At 33.8% G+C, this 16973-nt stretch overlaps 1 protein-coding gene across 1 annotated transcript; it reads left to right on the forward strand.

The window, feature by feature from the left end:
• The first annotated feature begins 880 nt into the window (after positions 1–880).
• LOC127711644 (uncharacterized) lies at positions 881–15928 on the forward strand. Its single transcript, XM_052217752.1, has 5 exons — positions 881–1190; positions 1750–2061; positions 3626–3661; positions 5220–5294; positions 12379–15928. The coding sequence occupies exons 1-5, from the start codon at positions 938–940 to the stop codon at positions 14928–14930; spliced, it is 3228 nt and encodes a 1075-aa protein (XP_052073712.1). The 5' UTR covers positions 881–937; the 3' UTR covers positions 14931–15928.
• The last annotated feature ends 1045 nt before the right edge of the window (positions 15929–16973 follow it).

Consider the following 16973-nt stretch of genomic DNA (forward strand, 5'->3'; position numbering starts at 1 on the left):
CATATTTTCTATATTCAATTTAGTGTGTTTATATTATTCTACTTCTTCATTTATTAATAAGGTTTATAATCTATAATGTAGAAACACATTGACTTGAATTGGTCTTACAAAAAAAATATATATACATATCAACGTCCTAAAAACACACATAAAGAAAATTAATCACCTGTCAACACATTTTTCTTGTTGTTGAGTATGTACATAAGAATGGTAACAGTGTTTTTTGCATCAAATACACACTTTGCAATTAATGTTTCTAATTAATACTCCGAGTTGAAATATCTGAACGAAAGATTAAAACCTAATACATTTATTGAAGAGCTGATCTCTGTCAATTCAAACACCAAACGTTGGTTTCCCCTCTTAATAGGTTACCACTGGAAACAGTGTTATAATTCTTGAACAGTTATAACCTCGTGTAAAAAGCTGCTAAATGCATATACCAATGTTTTCTAGAATTGCAATGAAATAAAGAAAAATGAAAAAAAAAAAAATGAAAATCTGTCAGTTAACATGCATGTCAACATAAATGAGATATTATCTGACTAACAAGCAACAGAAAATTCGAAACAAAAATCCATACTCATCATCAAAAAGTGTATTAACTTTTATGAAGGAGGTATTAGGAGTGCAATCAACTGGCTTATCGGAATTTTCCACACTGATGTAGTGTATGGCAAATGCATTAAAATGATTTTCACTCAAAGAAAAATGTTGAACTAATTCACTTGAAATAAGTAATTTCTTACGTTATCTGTTGTCGAATGGAATATTAGATACACTAGATAAACTTGATTTTCTAATTAGCATGCAGATCATCTGATGTCTTTATGAAATGTTTAAATCCAGTTTTTTATTATTTTTTTTTTCAGATCAGGAACAGCATAACCTCCTTCCTTACTATGATGGTTTATTAAATAGAACAGTGCTTGACAAGATGGTTCTAGATAACTTGATTTCCAGGTGTATTTTGATGATAGAGGACAGAGAGGAAATTATAAAACCAGCAACACAAAGTGAACGCAACAAGGTTCTACTTGATATTTTGACTGAACGACCATATGGGACCTTCAAGGTGTTTAAGGATGTTTTAAAAGAATCAGACCCATACAATACTGATGTTCAAGAACTTGTCAGTAGAATGCAATTTATTGAAAGCTGTGATAAAAATATCAGTTGTCATGACATAGGTGAGTAATTTAAGCTTCAAACATTAATTACCACAGAACGAAAAGTTATTATAACAACGATTATAGCAAAAACAGAAATCGGTTACTATTAAGTTTGGCACAAACATACACACACACAAACACATATTAAATGGTCATATGAAGCCATTCGTAAAATAAATGTTGAGTTCATCATTTTTTTCTCCTCTTTATAATAAGCTAACATTAATACCATACTAGTATTTGTATACTAGTAATCCATAACCGTTTACCCTATAATTTTAGTATAGTTTAAAAGGTGTTCACGGGTCAATTATATAAAAAAATGTTGATTTCATGATTTTTGTTTACCTTTGCCACGTGTATAAACGGCGCCTTCATGGGAGTTACTCAAATTCAAATGTAAATAATATGAAAGACCAATACTTGTAAGTATTACAATACCAATGCAACCCTTAACAACTGGTCTTAGAAATAAAATCAATATACCAACAATTTTGATTACCCCTTATGTCTCTACAGTTGTTTTTTTTTAACAACTACATGGATACACACCTTTTTAAACTTTCTTACATTTCAGTTTTCCATGAACACATTGTAAAGCTACAAAAGAATTATATGATGTTTGTCCATGATGTATATAGCAAAACTGATATAGCTGACTACCTATATGAAACAGGAGTCTTAAATACTGAAGAAAAAGAGGAAATTTGTAGTTCTTCAATTACACGACACGAAAGTAATAGAATTTTATATGCAAAATTGTTTCGCAAAGGTGAAGACGCATACAAGCATCTTCTTAAAGCTCTACGACATGGACAGTATGAAGACATTACGTCTAATATAGAGAACACTCAAGTTTCAGAGCATGAAATACAGTTGTGTCAATTAGGTAATTACAACAAATTCTAAAATAAGTGATGCACTAGAATTAATGTTACTAATGCATTGGCCTGTGTTGCCAATAGTTCACTTATACCTGAATTTCAAAACTTTGCCCTCAAACTTACTTTATTACAATGATAAAAACATAAAATACGAAGCAAACCCACAAAAATAAAAGTATTTCTGTAAATACCATTTAACACCCCTGTTACAATATTTTAGTTCAAAAGCGTATAAATAGCCTGGTCTTGGTTTTAGATACATGATATTTTTGTATTAGTTGTTATAGGCTTTGATTTAGCTATCAGCAGCTGCGAGAACTCACTTATCTGTATTTAGTGTCATTTTGTTGTGGGATGTATAAGTAACCGTCTACGTCCACTCTGTGTTTTTGATAGATGTATTTCTATTTGTATCTATCTGATGAGCTAAGCCTTTTTCAACTGATTTTTATAGTTTGTTCTTATGTTGTACTGTTACACCACTGTCCCAGGTTAGGGGGAGGGTTTGGCGCCAAAAAACAATTTTAAGCCCTCCACATTCTTGAAGTGTCTGTTCCAAGTCAGGCGCCTGTAATTAAGTGGTTGTCGTTTGTTGCTGTGTAACATATTTGTTTTTCGTTCATTATTTTGTACATAAATTAGGCAGTTAGCTTCCTTTTTGAAATGTTTTACATTTGTCATTTCGGGGATTTTTATAGGTGAGTGTGCTGTATGGGCTTTGTTCATTGTTGAAGGCTGTACGGTGACCTATAGTTGTTAAAGAAAAAGAGGGGCGAAAGATACCAAAAGGGACATTCAAACTCACAAGTCGAAATCAAACTGACAATGCCATGGCTAAAAAAGAAAAAGACAAACAACAGCACACAAAACACAACATAGAAAACCAGAGACTGAGCAACACGAACCCCACCAAAAACTGGGGGTGATCTTAGGTGTTCCGGAATGGTAAGCAGATCCTGCTCCACATGTGGCACCCGTCGTGTTGCTCATGTTAGTACACATCCGGATTTAAGTCTAAATCGGTAGGTCACATTCGGGTAAAGGGGACGGGATTGTACTTACGACATTAGTAACATATCCACTATCATCTGTGAAACGAATATTCCGTAACGGTCAACCAACTGGTGATGGCGTCCGTAAATTTTACGAAGGGATGATTTCAACTGCACCACTTGGAACTCTTGGTTGAATAGCTTCCTTGTGAGCAGCAATCCTCTATCAAGGAAATCATGATAGGAAATACAAGCCCTAGAGTATCGTATCAACTGGGAGATATATACTCCGTATGCAGGCGCCATATTTGTCTGTGTCATTTGGTCTCTTGTGGAGAGTTGTCTCAGTGGCAATCATACCACATCTTCTTATTTTTATATTGTTACATGGATGGACATTTTTTCATAGATCTTCGAGGGAAATGAATATTGTTATTTTTAGAGTATTGTTTATAGGAGGCTTTTAATGATGCTGCACTACTATATCCCCAGTTAATGTTGGACAATATTGATTTATAGTAATTAAAATAGTTTTAAGTGTTTTATTTATTCATATAGGTAGTTTGTCTTGTTTCAGGAATGAAGAAACTCCGAGAAAGAGAGAAGAAAAAAGGTAAATCCAAACAACTTTAAGACATACGTCAGCCAGTCTTCTGAGATGTTACAAATGCTATGATAAGTGTGAACAGCATTTTAATTTTCAAAGCATGATCAACTTTTCAATGTGTGAGTCTAGGTCATCACTGTTTTGATTCTGCGTGCGAATTGTATCTGAAAAAAATAATGATTTCAAGTATACTAGAACACACCCGCGAAATCGCGGGCATTTAGAGCGTTGTTGAAAGTAGGTAAACTGTTGTAGGATGAATTTTGTAAATGATTTTATGACTGGAGAATTTCAGGAAAGGCATCAAAAGTCACAGGTACCTGGGGACAGGAAAATTTTTTTTAGCCCTCCCCTTTTTTTTCCAAAGTCCGTTATTTTTTGTTTTCTGTTAATTTCAATTATTTTCGCGTTTTTCTGTATACTATGATCATACATATAATATGAATAAAGTATATTTGCTATTTACTATCAATTCAAAGTTTACTATCCACGGCGGTCACTGATATATTATTATACAGAGAGTGTCTATATAATATATCAGTGACCGCCGTGGATAGTAAACTTGGAATTGATAGTAAATAGCAAATACACTTTATTAATAGTATATGTATGTTCATAGTGTACAGAAAAACGCAAAAATAATTGTCCTGTCTGCAAGTACTTATGAAAATTATGTGTAATTTTAAAACAGTCCTAAACGGAAGTTTTGTCTATGACTTAAAAGTCCGTCCTATGACGGAAACAATATCCGGACGCCTTTATTTTCGTTTTCCTCCCAAAATAACCCAAACTAAATAATCATAAGCGAGGATGACAAATGCAACTATGCATGGTACCTAAAGGACACAGAGGCATGATGATTAATTTGTTGTGGAAGGAAGAGAAGCTACACACAAAATGAGGTCTTCTCATTTAATAGTATAGATACGTCATATTTTCATATGGTCGGTGAGCTTGAGACAAACAGTTTTTGAAGCCGGATTAATAAAACATTTGGGACGTTTGAACTTAATATGCATAGTTAAACGGCAAAATAGTAAAACAATCATACATTGTTATGTAACTAAGGTCAGTAAGAATTTTGGTTGTTAACCGAAACTAACTCAGCGAGTTGTCAATGTTGCAAACTATGAAACTTGTCAAAGTAATGTATAGGAGTAACACGACGGGTGTCGCAAGTGGAACCGGATCTGCCTACTCGCCCTGAACACACGGGATCACAATGTTTGGTGCAGTTCATGTTGTTTGTCTTTTTGTCGTGTCCTTTTTATGCCATGTCTTATGAGTTTGAATGTTCCTTTGGTATTTTAAGCCTCTTTTTTATTAGTCAAGACAATATACAAAAAAAAAATTTAAAGGCTTACTTACTGGCAAACATTATTTAAAATGATAGTTGCTTCAGATCTCCAATAGAAATTGCTTATTATTCATGATTATTTTCTAACAGTAAACATTGCTTTTTACAACATACAAGATATTGTTTGATAACAAGACCCTGTTTAAAATATAAAAAAACCTAAAATTTCTACATTTGCCTTCCATAAAACTAATTGTACTTTTCTAGATTTTCATGTGATTCAAACCAAACTAGAAGATTTAACACGTATACATGATGAAGTTATCCCTTATCATATACTTGGTAAGTTTATTTAAACAAAATATTACTGCATACATTTATTAGTTGTTTTATTTTAGAAGAAAATTGTTTCATTGCATACTTTGTCCATTATATTACTCGTACTAATGTTTGAATAAATAGTGATAAGAAGTTAACGTCACTAAGCAATGTAACAGCAATTCACCAACACTAACACTTTTTTTTCAATACGTTGGTGTATTGTTAAGGTCAATAACAGCAGTGAATAAGTCTGAAAAGTAACCAAAAGTTTTAACATGTCATAGCACCTACTTGCTATTTGAGGCATAACACATGAAGAATTTTAAAAGTAAAACACTGTCAAAACTAGATATTTGTTAACAAATATAATCAATGGGCTATAATTCTGTCATCGGTCCTAATAAAAAAAAAAGAAACCGCCAACAAGGTTCCTGGCTTTGGACAACCATGTATATACAGAGTTAAACAAATATTGTTAGATTTCACCCCTACCCCTTCAATCTTAAACAATGGAATAATTTTGAAAGGTAAAAAATCATACAGCAACGCCATCAACAGTTTGGCGGCATGATCTTATGCAATTATCAGAATACATTTTTACATGTTTTTTCATATATGAAAAAATGAAAATATTTTTAATATAGACTCAAGCTGTAAATTAGCGAATTGATGAAAGCAAAATTTGGAACTGTGTTCTTTTTATCTCAATTCTTTCCCCACATTTTACTTATAGGAGAAATACGACTATTGTTTTTCCCTATTAGTCTTTGTTAAATTGTCATTTTTACAAAACATTGTACAGAATTTACCTTTGTTTTAAGTAAAGAAATACTTGGCATGAGTAAAGCTTTATCCTGTCCAGTACTACAGTGAAAATTTCACATAACATTTCATTGCATACAATATAATAACCATCACCAGAAGTAATCGAATCAAATGTTTATCCCCTTTTTTTTCTTTTTACAAGCTTTAGTAACCATGTCACCTCAAGTTTCCAAAATATTTTATAGAAACACCTAATCAAAAAAAAGAATAGTGCTTTGAAACACCCAAGATATATTTTTATGAATCAGATTTTTTTCTGCAATGAAATGCTGGGTTAACTTTCTACAACTATCAAATTCAAGGAAATATTTGTTTCTACTCTTTTCCGTATGAAACCGGATGTGATGAACTATGATTTGATGGTATCTCATTTTATAAATGGACTTTTGATCTTTGATGTTAACATTTACATTGAAGTTTGAGTTGACAATACCTCGACAAATCTTCTTGACATTTTAAGAAACGTAGGTAGAAGCTTCTTTATTAGTGGAAGAGAGATATTATGCAAATAATCGTCCAAATCGTGATACAATCATGAAATTTGGTATAAAGGTTGACTTAATTATAATAAATAAAAAACAGCTGCTGGCCATAAAAATATTCAATTTTTCAAGATAGCCAGCACTCATTTTGCAAATGGCATCATTTCAAATTAGCTACATTCTGTGAATCCTTTTAAAGCTGCGTTGTTGGTATAATCCAATGTAAATTTTGATAAAAAATAAATTACAGTTCCCAAAGTACGATGAAAAAATCCAATAATACAGAAAAAAGTGATTTCCGGTTCCAAAATGGCGGCAAAAACCTCGAAACTGTCAATTTTTATCATTTCCATCAAATGAACAGGATATATCACTTATTTTGTTCAGTTCAAATACCTAGTTAGGTTAGACAGACAGGTTGCTTTATCTAATAAATATCTAACTGACATTTGCATGTCCACAAACCCGTATAAGGAAGGTCAGAACGGTAGCTTTTACAGTTACCAACACAGCTGGATTTCTTGCATCCACATTTCGAAAGTTCCTGACACGATGATGCAACGGCAGGGCAGGAAGTCCATGTTGGTTTCCAACTGTCATTGTCTTTTTCTTTCATTCAATCCTAGTTTTCAGAACTTGGTACCTGTTGAATGCATAAATCCGTTTGAGCCCAAAAATGTCCGCCTTGATATACTGCTCTTTTGGTGGGTTCAAGAATAGCACCTCTGGTAGGCGGAATCGCATCATAAGGCCACTGCCTCCTGGTAAATAATTCAAATCGTGCCTCGTTAACAGCAAATGTTGCTGTTGTTCTGTCATACATGATGCAAACAAATGCTTCTATGATGTCCATGTCTGTGTCTTCATACTCAAGCGGGCAAAAACGTCCGTTACATCTAGAAATACTTCCCATGTCTGCCAAGCTGACTTCTTCCCTTTTCCACGAAATGATGAAACAGTGTCACATCCACTGAATGCATGGAAGAATGGAAGAGCAGCTACACGAGGACCTAACGTATTTGATATGTCATGTACTGGAAGCCATCGACAGTCTTCATTCCTCCCAAAACCTATCTACAATTTGTCCACAACTAATTTTTCAAAAGTTATAATTCCTAATACTACTACATCAGTGTCATTACTACTTAAATAGTTATCAAAGGTACCAGGATTATAATTTAATACGCCAGACGCGCGTTTCGTCTACATAAGACTCACCAGTGACGCTCAGATCAAAATAGTTATAAAACCAAAGTTAAAGAGCATTGCGGACCCAAAATTTCAAAAAAAGTTGTGCCAAATACGGATTAGTTAATCTATTCCTGGGATAAGAAAATCCTTAGTTTTTCGAAAAATTCAAAGTTTTGTAAATTACTTTTTTACAACCAGCATGCTTATCATGGACAAACATTCGTGTATCTGCTTCTACATGGTTGCAGGGGGATATCTCGGAAATATCCGTATTGAAATTACAAAGAACATTTTCACCTTGAGTGACATAAACATTTTTATCAGTCTCTAAAGAAGCAATTCTGTCGGCAAGAAACTTGAACAATTCCGTTTTGTTGTCATCTTCACGTTGAAAACTACTCCAAACTCTTGGCGTTCTACCAGAACCAACAACTTTCCGTCTAGCACCAGTACCTCGTTTTCTTCTCGTCACAGCCTTTAAACTATTCTTTAGATAAACGTCAAATACAATGTCTACTCTTGAATACTGATCGGCGCAAGATTTTATGTAAGCCGGTATGACATCATTTGCATAATCATCAAATGTTTTTGCTCCACGTGGTGACCCGGAATTAACAATTGCTGCCACACCAACGATAAATGCGTCAGAATGTGGATCAGTTGATGGCAAATCGCAGAATGATTCAAGTATATCCATAAGCTGCGATTTAATACCACTGTTTAAAGTACCATCCTGAGACAACAAAGACGGTGGAGCAGTTTGGATTTAACGGCTAAAGAAATCTTCTAAGTCACACTGTCTACTTTGACACGAAATAAAAAGTCTACAAAAAGAGATCGAAATCACTTTTCAGGTTCTTTAGCTTTGTTTTACGGCTAAATAATGGGAAATTGTTCTTTTTTATCGGGTCATAAAAAGCAGATTCTCCTTCGTTTTGTATTTGTTTCAAAAGATCTTCGTATTGTTTGGACCAATATTCGAAATAACCTATCTTACCTGCTTCCGAATCAACAATTTCCTTAGAGTAAATTTTGTACAAATCTGATGACTCCTTTAGAAATGGATTTCCAAACTTGTGCATCACTTTAGAAAGTCTTTGAACCTTTTTGAAGAAATCCTTTTGCGTTGTTGTAGAGTCTTCATGGTGTCGTTCATCTGTTGTAGCATGACTCAAACCACTAGATATTTCAAATTTATCTATCAGTCTACTGACTTCTGGTCCAGCTACCATCCATCGTCCTAAAGCTGAGGGATTGACGGTTGAACATATGGCATACCATCGCCCTTCACAATTGCATTATTCTGTTCATGTGCCTGATCAATTGCGATATAAGAAAAACAACTTGCTGGCTGGTCTTACGTACATTGAAATTACCATTTGCAAATTCCATTGCCACCTGTGGGTGATGTTCGTAAAGGGAAGACATAACTCGGAAATGGATCGGTAACCATCAAGTATTGTATACACGATCAAGACCAAAAAAATACGGTATCATGTTTGATATGGACTGTTTGTAAATGAGCGTACTACCGAAAGCACAAGAAGTTCCAAATTCACAATTGAACGCCAGAAATTAAACTGTGGTCAAGATGTGTCTCTTTCCTTACACCAGTCTATTAAATCATCGAACGTCACAGAGTCATCATGTATATTTTCTGCGTTTATGCTTTCATAAGCCGACATTAACAATTCAAACAAAACACATGCAATTATCTGATGCACGTGTCTAGTCCTAGGTACCTTTTCTAAAAGTCACTATAATAATATTTGGAAAAATACTTTTAACAGGCCGATGGATCATCCTTTCACCACCTGAATTGTATGGGATTCGACTAGGTTCGTTGATATTGTACCTTCACCCAGCCCGGTAGTTCATTCACTGTATTTTAACTCCCGTGCGATCTGTACACCATCCAGAGGATTAATGTCTATTCCTCCTTGTCTCGGCTATCCTGCGTTGGCGCATCCTGTCGATTCAGGTACGACTTTGTGGCTTTAACAAAGGGGCAAACCATAAAAGTATTTGGAAGACTTTAAAATGAAAGCTGACAATGGACCCCATGCCGTGTTTATAATCGGCACCGATTTACATCAGTATGCCCTGGTAGTGCGTTCAAATCGCTCTTTATATCTATAAATAGTTTGCGCATGTGCGAAATTGTTAAAAGCATGCGCATCATAACCTTGAAAAATGTTAAAAAAAAAAATTCATAATATTATTTAAAATCTAAAAACACTAAGTGTACAGTGAATAGTTAAAAGGTATTTGTGTGAATTTTGTATTTTCGCGTATGCGCAAACCCTGAACATGTCAAATATTCATTTCTAGTATATACGTCACATGTTAAGAAGGTAACCAACAAACTTGATAGTTTTTCACTAACAGAAAGTCAAAGACAAATAAGTATTTTCGAACTGGAAACAACAGCCATTTTAGAAAAAGGCCATGGCCATCTTAAAAAAATGATTTTTTTTTATAGCCAGCAGTTGTTTCTTAAAAAGTATATACTAATTACGCTTCGTGCTAATTTTCATGCTTGAATCATGATTTGCACAATTCTTTCGATTTTGCTTGCTAATATCTTCAACTATATGATCCAAAGCACAATTTTGTAAAAAAATAAATAGGGTTTGCCCTTTTTTGCAGATAAAAGAAATTGGTTTTGTTTTGTATTTAACATCTAGAAATTACGTTTTAGTTCAAATGTTTATATGACCTAACGATTTAATGATTGATGATTATCAGTGATCATATTTCTATAACATCTGTAGTTTAATTTTGAAAAATACGTTTGTTTTAGTTTTTCAATATTAAACGCTATGGACTTTTTAAGCGTTACATATTTTGACATTTAAATCTATACTACTAAAGGAAGAGACCGATTTCATTGAGCCGCAACTCATCGAAACCATACAAAGTCGGAAACATTTGTGATATGACGTATAAATGTAGTGTTTGTACTTCCTAAATTTGTCTTTGAAACAATCTTTTTTCCACAGAAAACACCATTTTTTTTTAGAAAATATCCAAATTCGGAGACCGTTATCGATATGTGTCTCATACGCTTTCGCGCATGCTCAGTCAACGCACCCCCGACAACTCGGCCCATGGCCAACTAGCACAACTCAAACACTCTCACTAATTATAACAACTTGCATCACTTTATCAAACTCGCAATACTGAAAAAAAGAAATATAACAAACTCGAAGAAATGTGTTTAATCATTTGATTGTTTTCTTCTTCTCTTAGTAAATTCCTCCTTTCTCGGAGCACCCGTGTCACACAGAGACAGAACTCGCATCATTCGAAAAACAAAAAATCCTACAAAATCGCACCTCTGAAGAAATGTTTTAAATCATAAGAGAGTTCTATATTGTCTTCTTCTTCTCTGAGTATTTCCCTCTGTTCTTGGAGCACCCGTAACACACAGAGACAGAACTTGACTCGCACCTTCCGAAAAAAAAAAAGAAATACTACAAACTAGCAACACTGAGAAATGTTTTAATCATCAGTGTTCTAGGTTGTCTTCTTCTTGAGTTATTTCCTCCGTTCTAGGAGCACCTGTGTAACACCGAGACAGAAGCTACTAGTTGGACATTCAAACTCCTATGGAAGAAGAACTGACAAACTAATAAAAACTATCAACATAATGCATCAGTGCATAAAAACAGTTTGAGAAACACGAACCCAAGCTGTGTATCACCATAAACATTTCTAGTAGTCTTTTAGCCATCAAGGTTTTTTTCTAGTGAATATTAAAGTCAGAACAATATTTGAACAACCAGTGTGCCAAATTTTATTTTATTATACTTCACGTCAAAATGCCAGATTTTGATTGGTTAATACGAGGGAGACAATTTACTCTATCACATGGTAAATACTCTATTACCCTTCACAACGACGCTTGCTCAAGTTTGCGCTTTAATAAATACGGCTGATTTTTATGTACAAGACGACATAGTTTATTACTTTGAATTTGAAAATTAATAGACAGTAATAACAGAACATTCAGTAAAATGAATTAAATAACACATATCTGAGAGGGTGATAGAGCAGATTGTTACCCCTCGAAAAGACATTGTCAGCCTTGGCTTTGCCTCAGTTGACAATGTTTTCTCGGGGTAACAATCTACTCTATCACCCTCGCAGCTATGTGTAATTTATATAATGTAATGATTTTTTATTTTAAAAGATGTTGAAAATTGAAGTAAATCATGTTTTTCACAGTCATGTTGTGTTTCCTTTTTTTGGGGGGGAGAGTATATATGGACAGTGATCTCGTAGAATATACCTTACTGTTTAGTTAATTTATTATTCCCCCCTCGGCTTACATTATTCTACAAAAGGAGAATAACAAAATTTATCCGACAATGTTTTAATTTTTTTTTAAATATGATCCGTAGGCATAACATAATGTTTTGATGTCTTCAATTACTTATATGAAAGCTATTGCTCAAAACAAAAAAATGGGGTGGAAACATGGCATTGAAATAAAAATCAGTTAAAATGAAAAATGTGAGTAATAAAAGCTTGTTGTAGTTCAAATTAAATTGTAAATAATTTTGCAAACTGATCTAACTAAATAAAGATTTTTCTTTTGGCAGAGCAGTTTGAACGACGTTTGAAACAGTGGAAAGAGGATGATAAAATGTTTTTCAGGACAGCAGCAGAGAAACAAGTAAGGACAAGTATTTTGACAGAAAATTGTGTAGCAATTGTTGGAAATTCTGGCACTGGAAAAACTTTTCTTTCACACCATGTTTCACTGACGATGATGGATCAAGGCTATATTATAATTCCGTGTGAAAGCCCCGGTGATATTAGACAATGGTTTAAACATGGAAGGAAAACAATATTTGTCTTTGATGACGTCTGTGGGCGGTATACTCTTAATCAACAGATTTTCAATGAATGGAAACAAAGACTGGAACATATTAAATCTCTACTTGAAGACAACTGTTGTAAAATGATGTTTACGTGTAGGCTTGATGTTTATAAAGAAGAGCAATTTAGCAGTCTGTCTATTTTCAAAACGTGTACTATTGATTTAAGTTCACAAGAATTAAGACTTAGTGCTGCTGAAAGATTTGCATTAGCCAAAATGTACTTTGGAGAAAATGCCGGTAAAGTCACAGAATTGTCAGAAAAATATGATTTTTTCCCACTTTTATGTAGTTTATATCATAAACAGAAACTCCAGAAACATATAAATATAAGTAATTTTTTCAGCAATCCATTTGATGTTTTTCAAAACGAACTGGAGAACCTGTATAGAGAAGGGGATGCTGGTAAGATGAAATATTGTAGCTTGGTCCTTTGTGTGATGTTTAACAACACATTGAAAGAAGAAATGTTCTCAATAAAATTTAAAAAGTCAGGGGCAGTAATAGAAGATTTACTGGATAAATGTGAACTGAGTATTGAAACGTCAATGGAACGTTTAAGAAAATCCCTCGAAACCCTCGAAGGTACATATGTAGTTAAGGAAGACGGAACATACAAAATAATCCATGATAAGTTGTTTGATTTTCTGGCAAAGTACTTTGGGGAGAAGATGATTCAGCTCTTCATTGACCATGCCAAAACTGGATTCATACGCGAGAGATTTATATGCGAGACAGTGAATAACATGGACACAGATATAGAGTTTGCTATAAGAATACCCGATAACAAAATGAACAGATTTATAGAAAGACTCCTGAAGGACTGGGAGGATGGTTTTGTAGACAATGTATTTGATAACAGAAACATGAATTCTTCTACATTCAAAACGAAGTTTATAAACAATTTAAACAAGCTTGACCAATCAAAACAAGAAGAACTAGCTTGTAAACACGATATAAAAAGTAAAGATATAGCACTTGGAGGTAGTTGTTATGTGGGTTCCGTTGACCTTGTCAGATGGTTGATTAGTAGGAAAAGTGACATTAATTATTGTAAAGAGGATGGTTGCTTTCCTTTATTTTGGGCAAGTCAGGAAGGACATATTAATGTTGTTGAAGAACTACTACAGCAATCGGCAGAAGTAAACCAATATAACAACAATGGTGTATCATCTCTGCATATAGCAAGTCAGAATGGACATGTTAATGTTGTTAAAGAATTGTTAAAATATTCAGCAGAAGTAAATCAGTGTAACTTTAATGGTGTATCACCTCTGTATATAGCAAGTCAGGATGGAAATGTTGATATTGTTAAAGTACTGTTACAACATTCAGCACATGTCAATCAATGTATGATTAATGGTGTATCACCTTTGTGGCAAGCAAGTCAGAATGGACATGTTGATGTTGTAAAAGAACTATTACAACATTTAGCAGAAGTTAATCGGTGTGACGAGGATGGTTACTCACCTCTGTATATAGCAAGTCAGGAAGGACATGTTGATGTTGTTAACGAACTGTTACAAAATTCAACAGAAGTAAACCAGTGTGCTAATAATGGTACATCACCTCTGTGGATAGCAAGTCAGAATGGACATGTTAATGTTGTTAAAGTTCTGTTAAAACATTCAGCAGATGCCAATGTATGTGTAAATAATAGCATCACACCGTTACTGATTGCTTGTTACTATAACAGAATGGAGGTGGTACACGAACTTCTTAAGTATAATGATGTTGATATTGATATCTGCGATAGTAATGGATGTTCTTCAATTTATATAGCAAGTCAACAAGGCCATGTTAATGTTGTAAAAGAACTGTTGCAACATGCAGTAGAAGTAAACAGATGTAAAAATAATGGCGTATCACCTTTGTATATAGCAAGTGCGATTGGACATGTTAATGTTGTTAAAGAACTGTTACAACATTCTGCAACAGTGAGCCAGTGTGACAATGATGGTGTATCACCTCTGTATATAGCAAGTCAGAATGGACATGTTGATGTTGTTATAGAACTGTTAAAACATTCTGCAGAGGTAAACCAGTGTGACAATAATGGTGTATCACCTCTCTCCATAGCATGTCAGGAAGGACATGTTAATGTTGTTAAAGAACTGTTGCAAAATTCAGCAGACGTGAATCAGTGTGACAATGATGGTATATCACCCCTGACTATAGCAAGTCAGAATGGACAGGTTGATGTTGTCAAAGAACTATTACAACATTCAGCAGACGTGAAACAGTGTGAAAATGATGGCAATTCACCTCTGTGAATAGTAAAACAGTAAGGACATGTTGATGTTTAATACTAGTAATTGTTACAACATAAAGCAAATGTCAACAACTGTGCCTTTAACGGTAGGAATCATCTAAGTGTAGCTGAGGACCATGTACTCTTAGAGATATAGTCATTGCTATAAGGTCCAGTTGCAAATCGACATTGATGCCACAATGATGAATTCGCTGTGAAGGAGATGTTCGAAGGTTTTGTATTTGGACAAATCTCTACTTAGCATCCTTTCTCAATCGTATGTTTATATGCACAAACCTAACAGATAGTTAACAGTATAGGTAGTATTGGATTAGGTTATTCACAACACTCGGAGAAGCTCATGCTAGTTAAAATTTTAACGTATCGAATTGTATTGTGTTTAATACATTATATTGATCTCTATGTTTTTTTTCTGGATTAATTGTATTTAAGATTGCGGTCATATACCCATATCTCTTTTATCCTAATTGCAAACGTTTGATAAAAAATGCAGTGCTTATGCCATGTGGATTATATACTATCTGATTATTCATAACGATGTGAGTGTGTGCACTGACGAGAAATAGGATTAGTTCAAAATATCAGAAAATTTGTCTTAAGGGCATACGATACAGTAGCAGGGGCAGACAATAACGTTTTCAAAACTTTTCGTGTTGTTTTCGCGACGTTGTTAGTCTGAACGCTGTAATTTCGCGATGTTTCTAATAAGAACGATTACATTTCGCGACGTCGATTTAGATGTAGTCACATTTGCGAAAAATCCACTGACGTCATTAATCCGGTTGCGCGAATTTGAAAAAAATACCTGCTTAGACAATCGGCCATACCACGAGAATTGTTATATTTATTCATTTATAATGAAGTCAACAGTATTAACTTGAAATGCGAAAAAACTTAAATCCGCATTCATAATTTTGTATGTGTTTTGAATGACCTTTTCAATGATTGAAACTATGCACAAGCTGTGTTGTCTACATTAATTGTATGACTAATGTCGGACAGAGATGCAAATTAATTTTTTATTATATTTATCTTTTCCAAACATTTCTTTTCTAAAAGAAGTTTACTAGAATACTTTTTCTATCCAAGTTTCGTAACAATTCTTAAAGGTTTGGCAAATATTTTATGCTATTTTACGAGTAACCAACTTTATAATTTTTGATGATTAACATCATTGCTTTTGAAAAAAAACATTGGCAATACCACTGAACTCGACAGCGTAGTCGTGGACGGCGGGAAAGATTTCACGACGTTGTTGCGATTAAAATTTATTTCAACGTTATTTAGCGCCTTATTGGCAAACGTCCGGTTTGCCATTAAAAATCAAGGTTTATTGCTTTTATTGAAAAAAACAAGCACATGGACCCCCTTTTTTTATGCAATCAAGCAAGTAATGTTTAAAGAACGCAACGCCAAAATTTAAAGAAAAAAATCAACGATCGAAAATTTTCTGCACCTCTGAATAGACGCTAAAAATATTGTCAATTTCTTTATTTCAATCATAGGAATATAAATTAAGTAAATAATGATTTGGTTTAACCTTAAACTTGTTACAGCATGTTGATGCCATGGATCAAGGGAACGTTTTACAAAAAACCAGGTTAAGTTATGACTCTTCGTTCAAAAGTATTGTTACTTTCCTTAAAATCCTTATTTATGAAATTTCAGGGTTTTTCCTTCAAATATGCAAATTTCGAACCAAATTATCTCAAAAAGTAAGTCATGAAGGTAAATTTTTCTTTGCATGTTTCAAAAGTACACATTGAAATTGACTTTCTACCAAAATTTCAAGAAACAATCAACGAGGGATCTCTACTGTATCGTATGCCCTTAATGTGTGTACATGTCCCAATACGTGAATGTGAATATTAACTTACTTCATAACTCAATCGATTTGCAGTTATCAGAAAAGTGTTAGATAGAAGTACAATTGTTCACATTTGCTGGTTAAAATGGACGATTGTAGAAACTTTGAAATACCTTTCGGATTTCATACTGGTAACAACCAACTATTGTGGTTAAAATTTACCATAAATTACAGTTA

This window comes from Mytilus californianus, unplaced genomic scaffold (genome assembly GCF_021869535.1).
Source record: "Mytilus californianus isolate M0D057914Y unplaced genomic scaffold, xbMytCali1.0.p SCAF_8, whole genome shotgun sequence".
Classification (NCBI taxonomy): domain Eukaryota; kingdom Metazoa; phylum Mollusca; class Bivalvia; order Mytilida; family Mytilidae; genus Mytilus; species Mytilus californianus.

What these genes read in the sequence shown, in the direction of transcription:
- LOC127711644 (XM_052217752.1), top strand. Translation starts at nt 938, where the DNA reads ATGGTTCTAGATAACTTGATTTCCAGGTGTATTTTGATGATAGAGGAC. An exon ending in AGAAAGAGAGAAGAAAAAAG is followed by an intron (nt 3,662 to 5,219) that starts GTAAATCCAAAC and finishes GTACTTTTCTAG; the next exon opens with ATTTTCATGTGATTCAAACC. An exon ending in TATCCCTTATCATATACTTG is followed by an intron (nt 5,295 to 12,378) that starts GTAAGTTTATTT and finishes TTCTTTTGGCAG; the next exon opens with AGCAGTTTGAACGACGTTTG.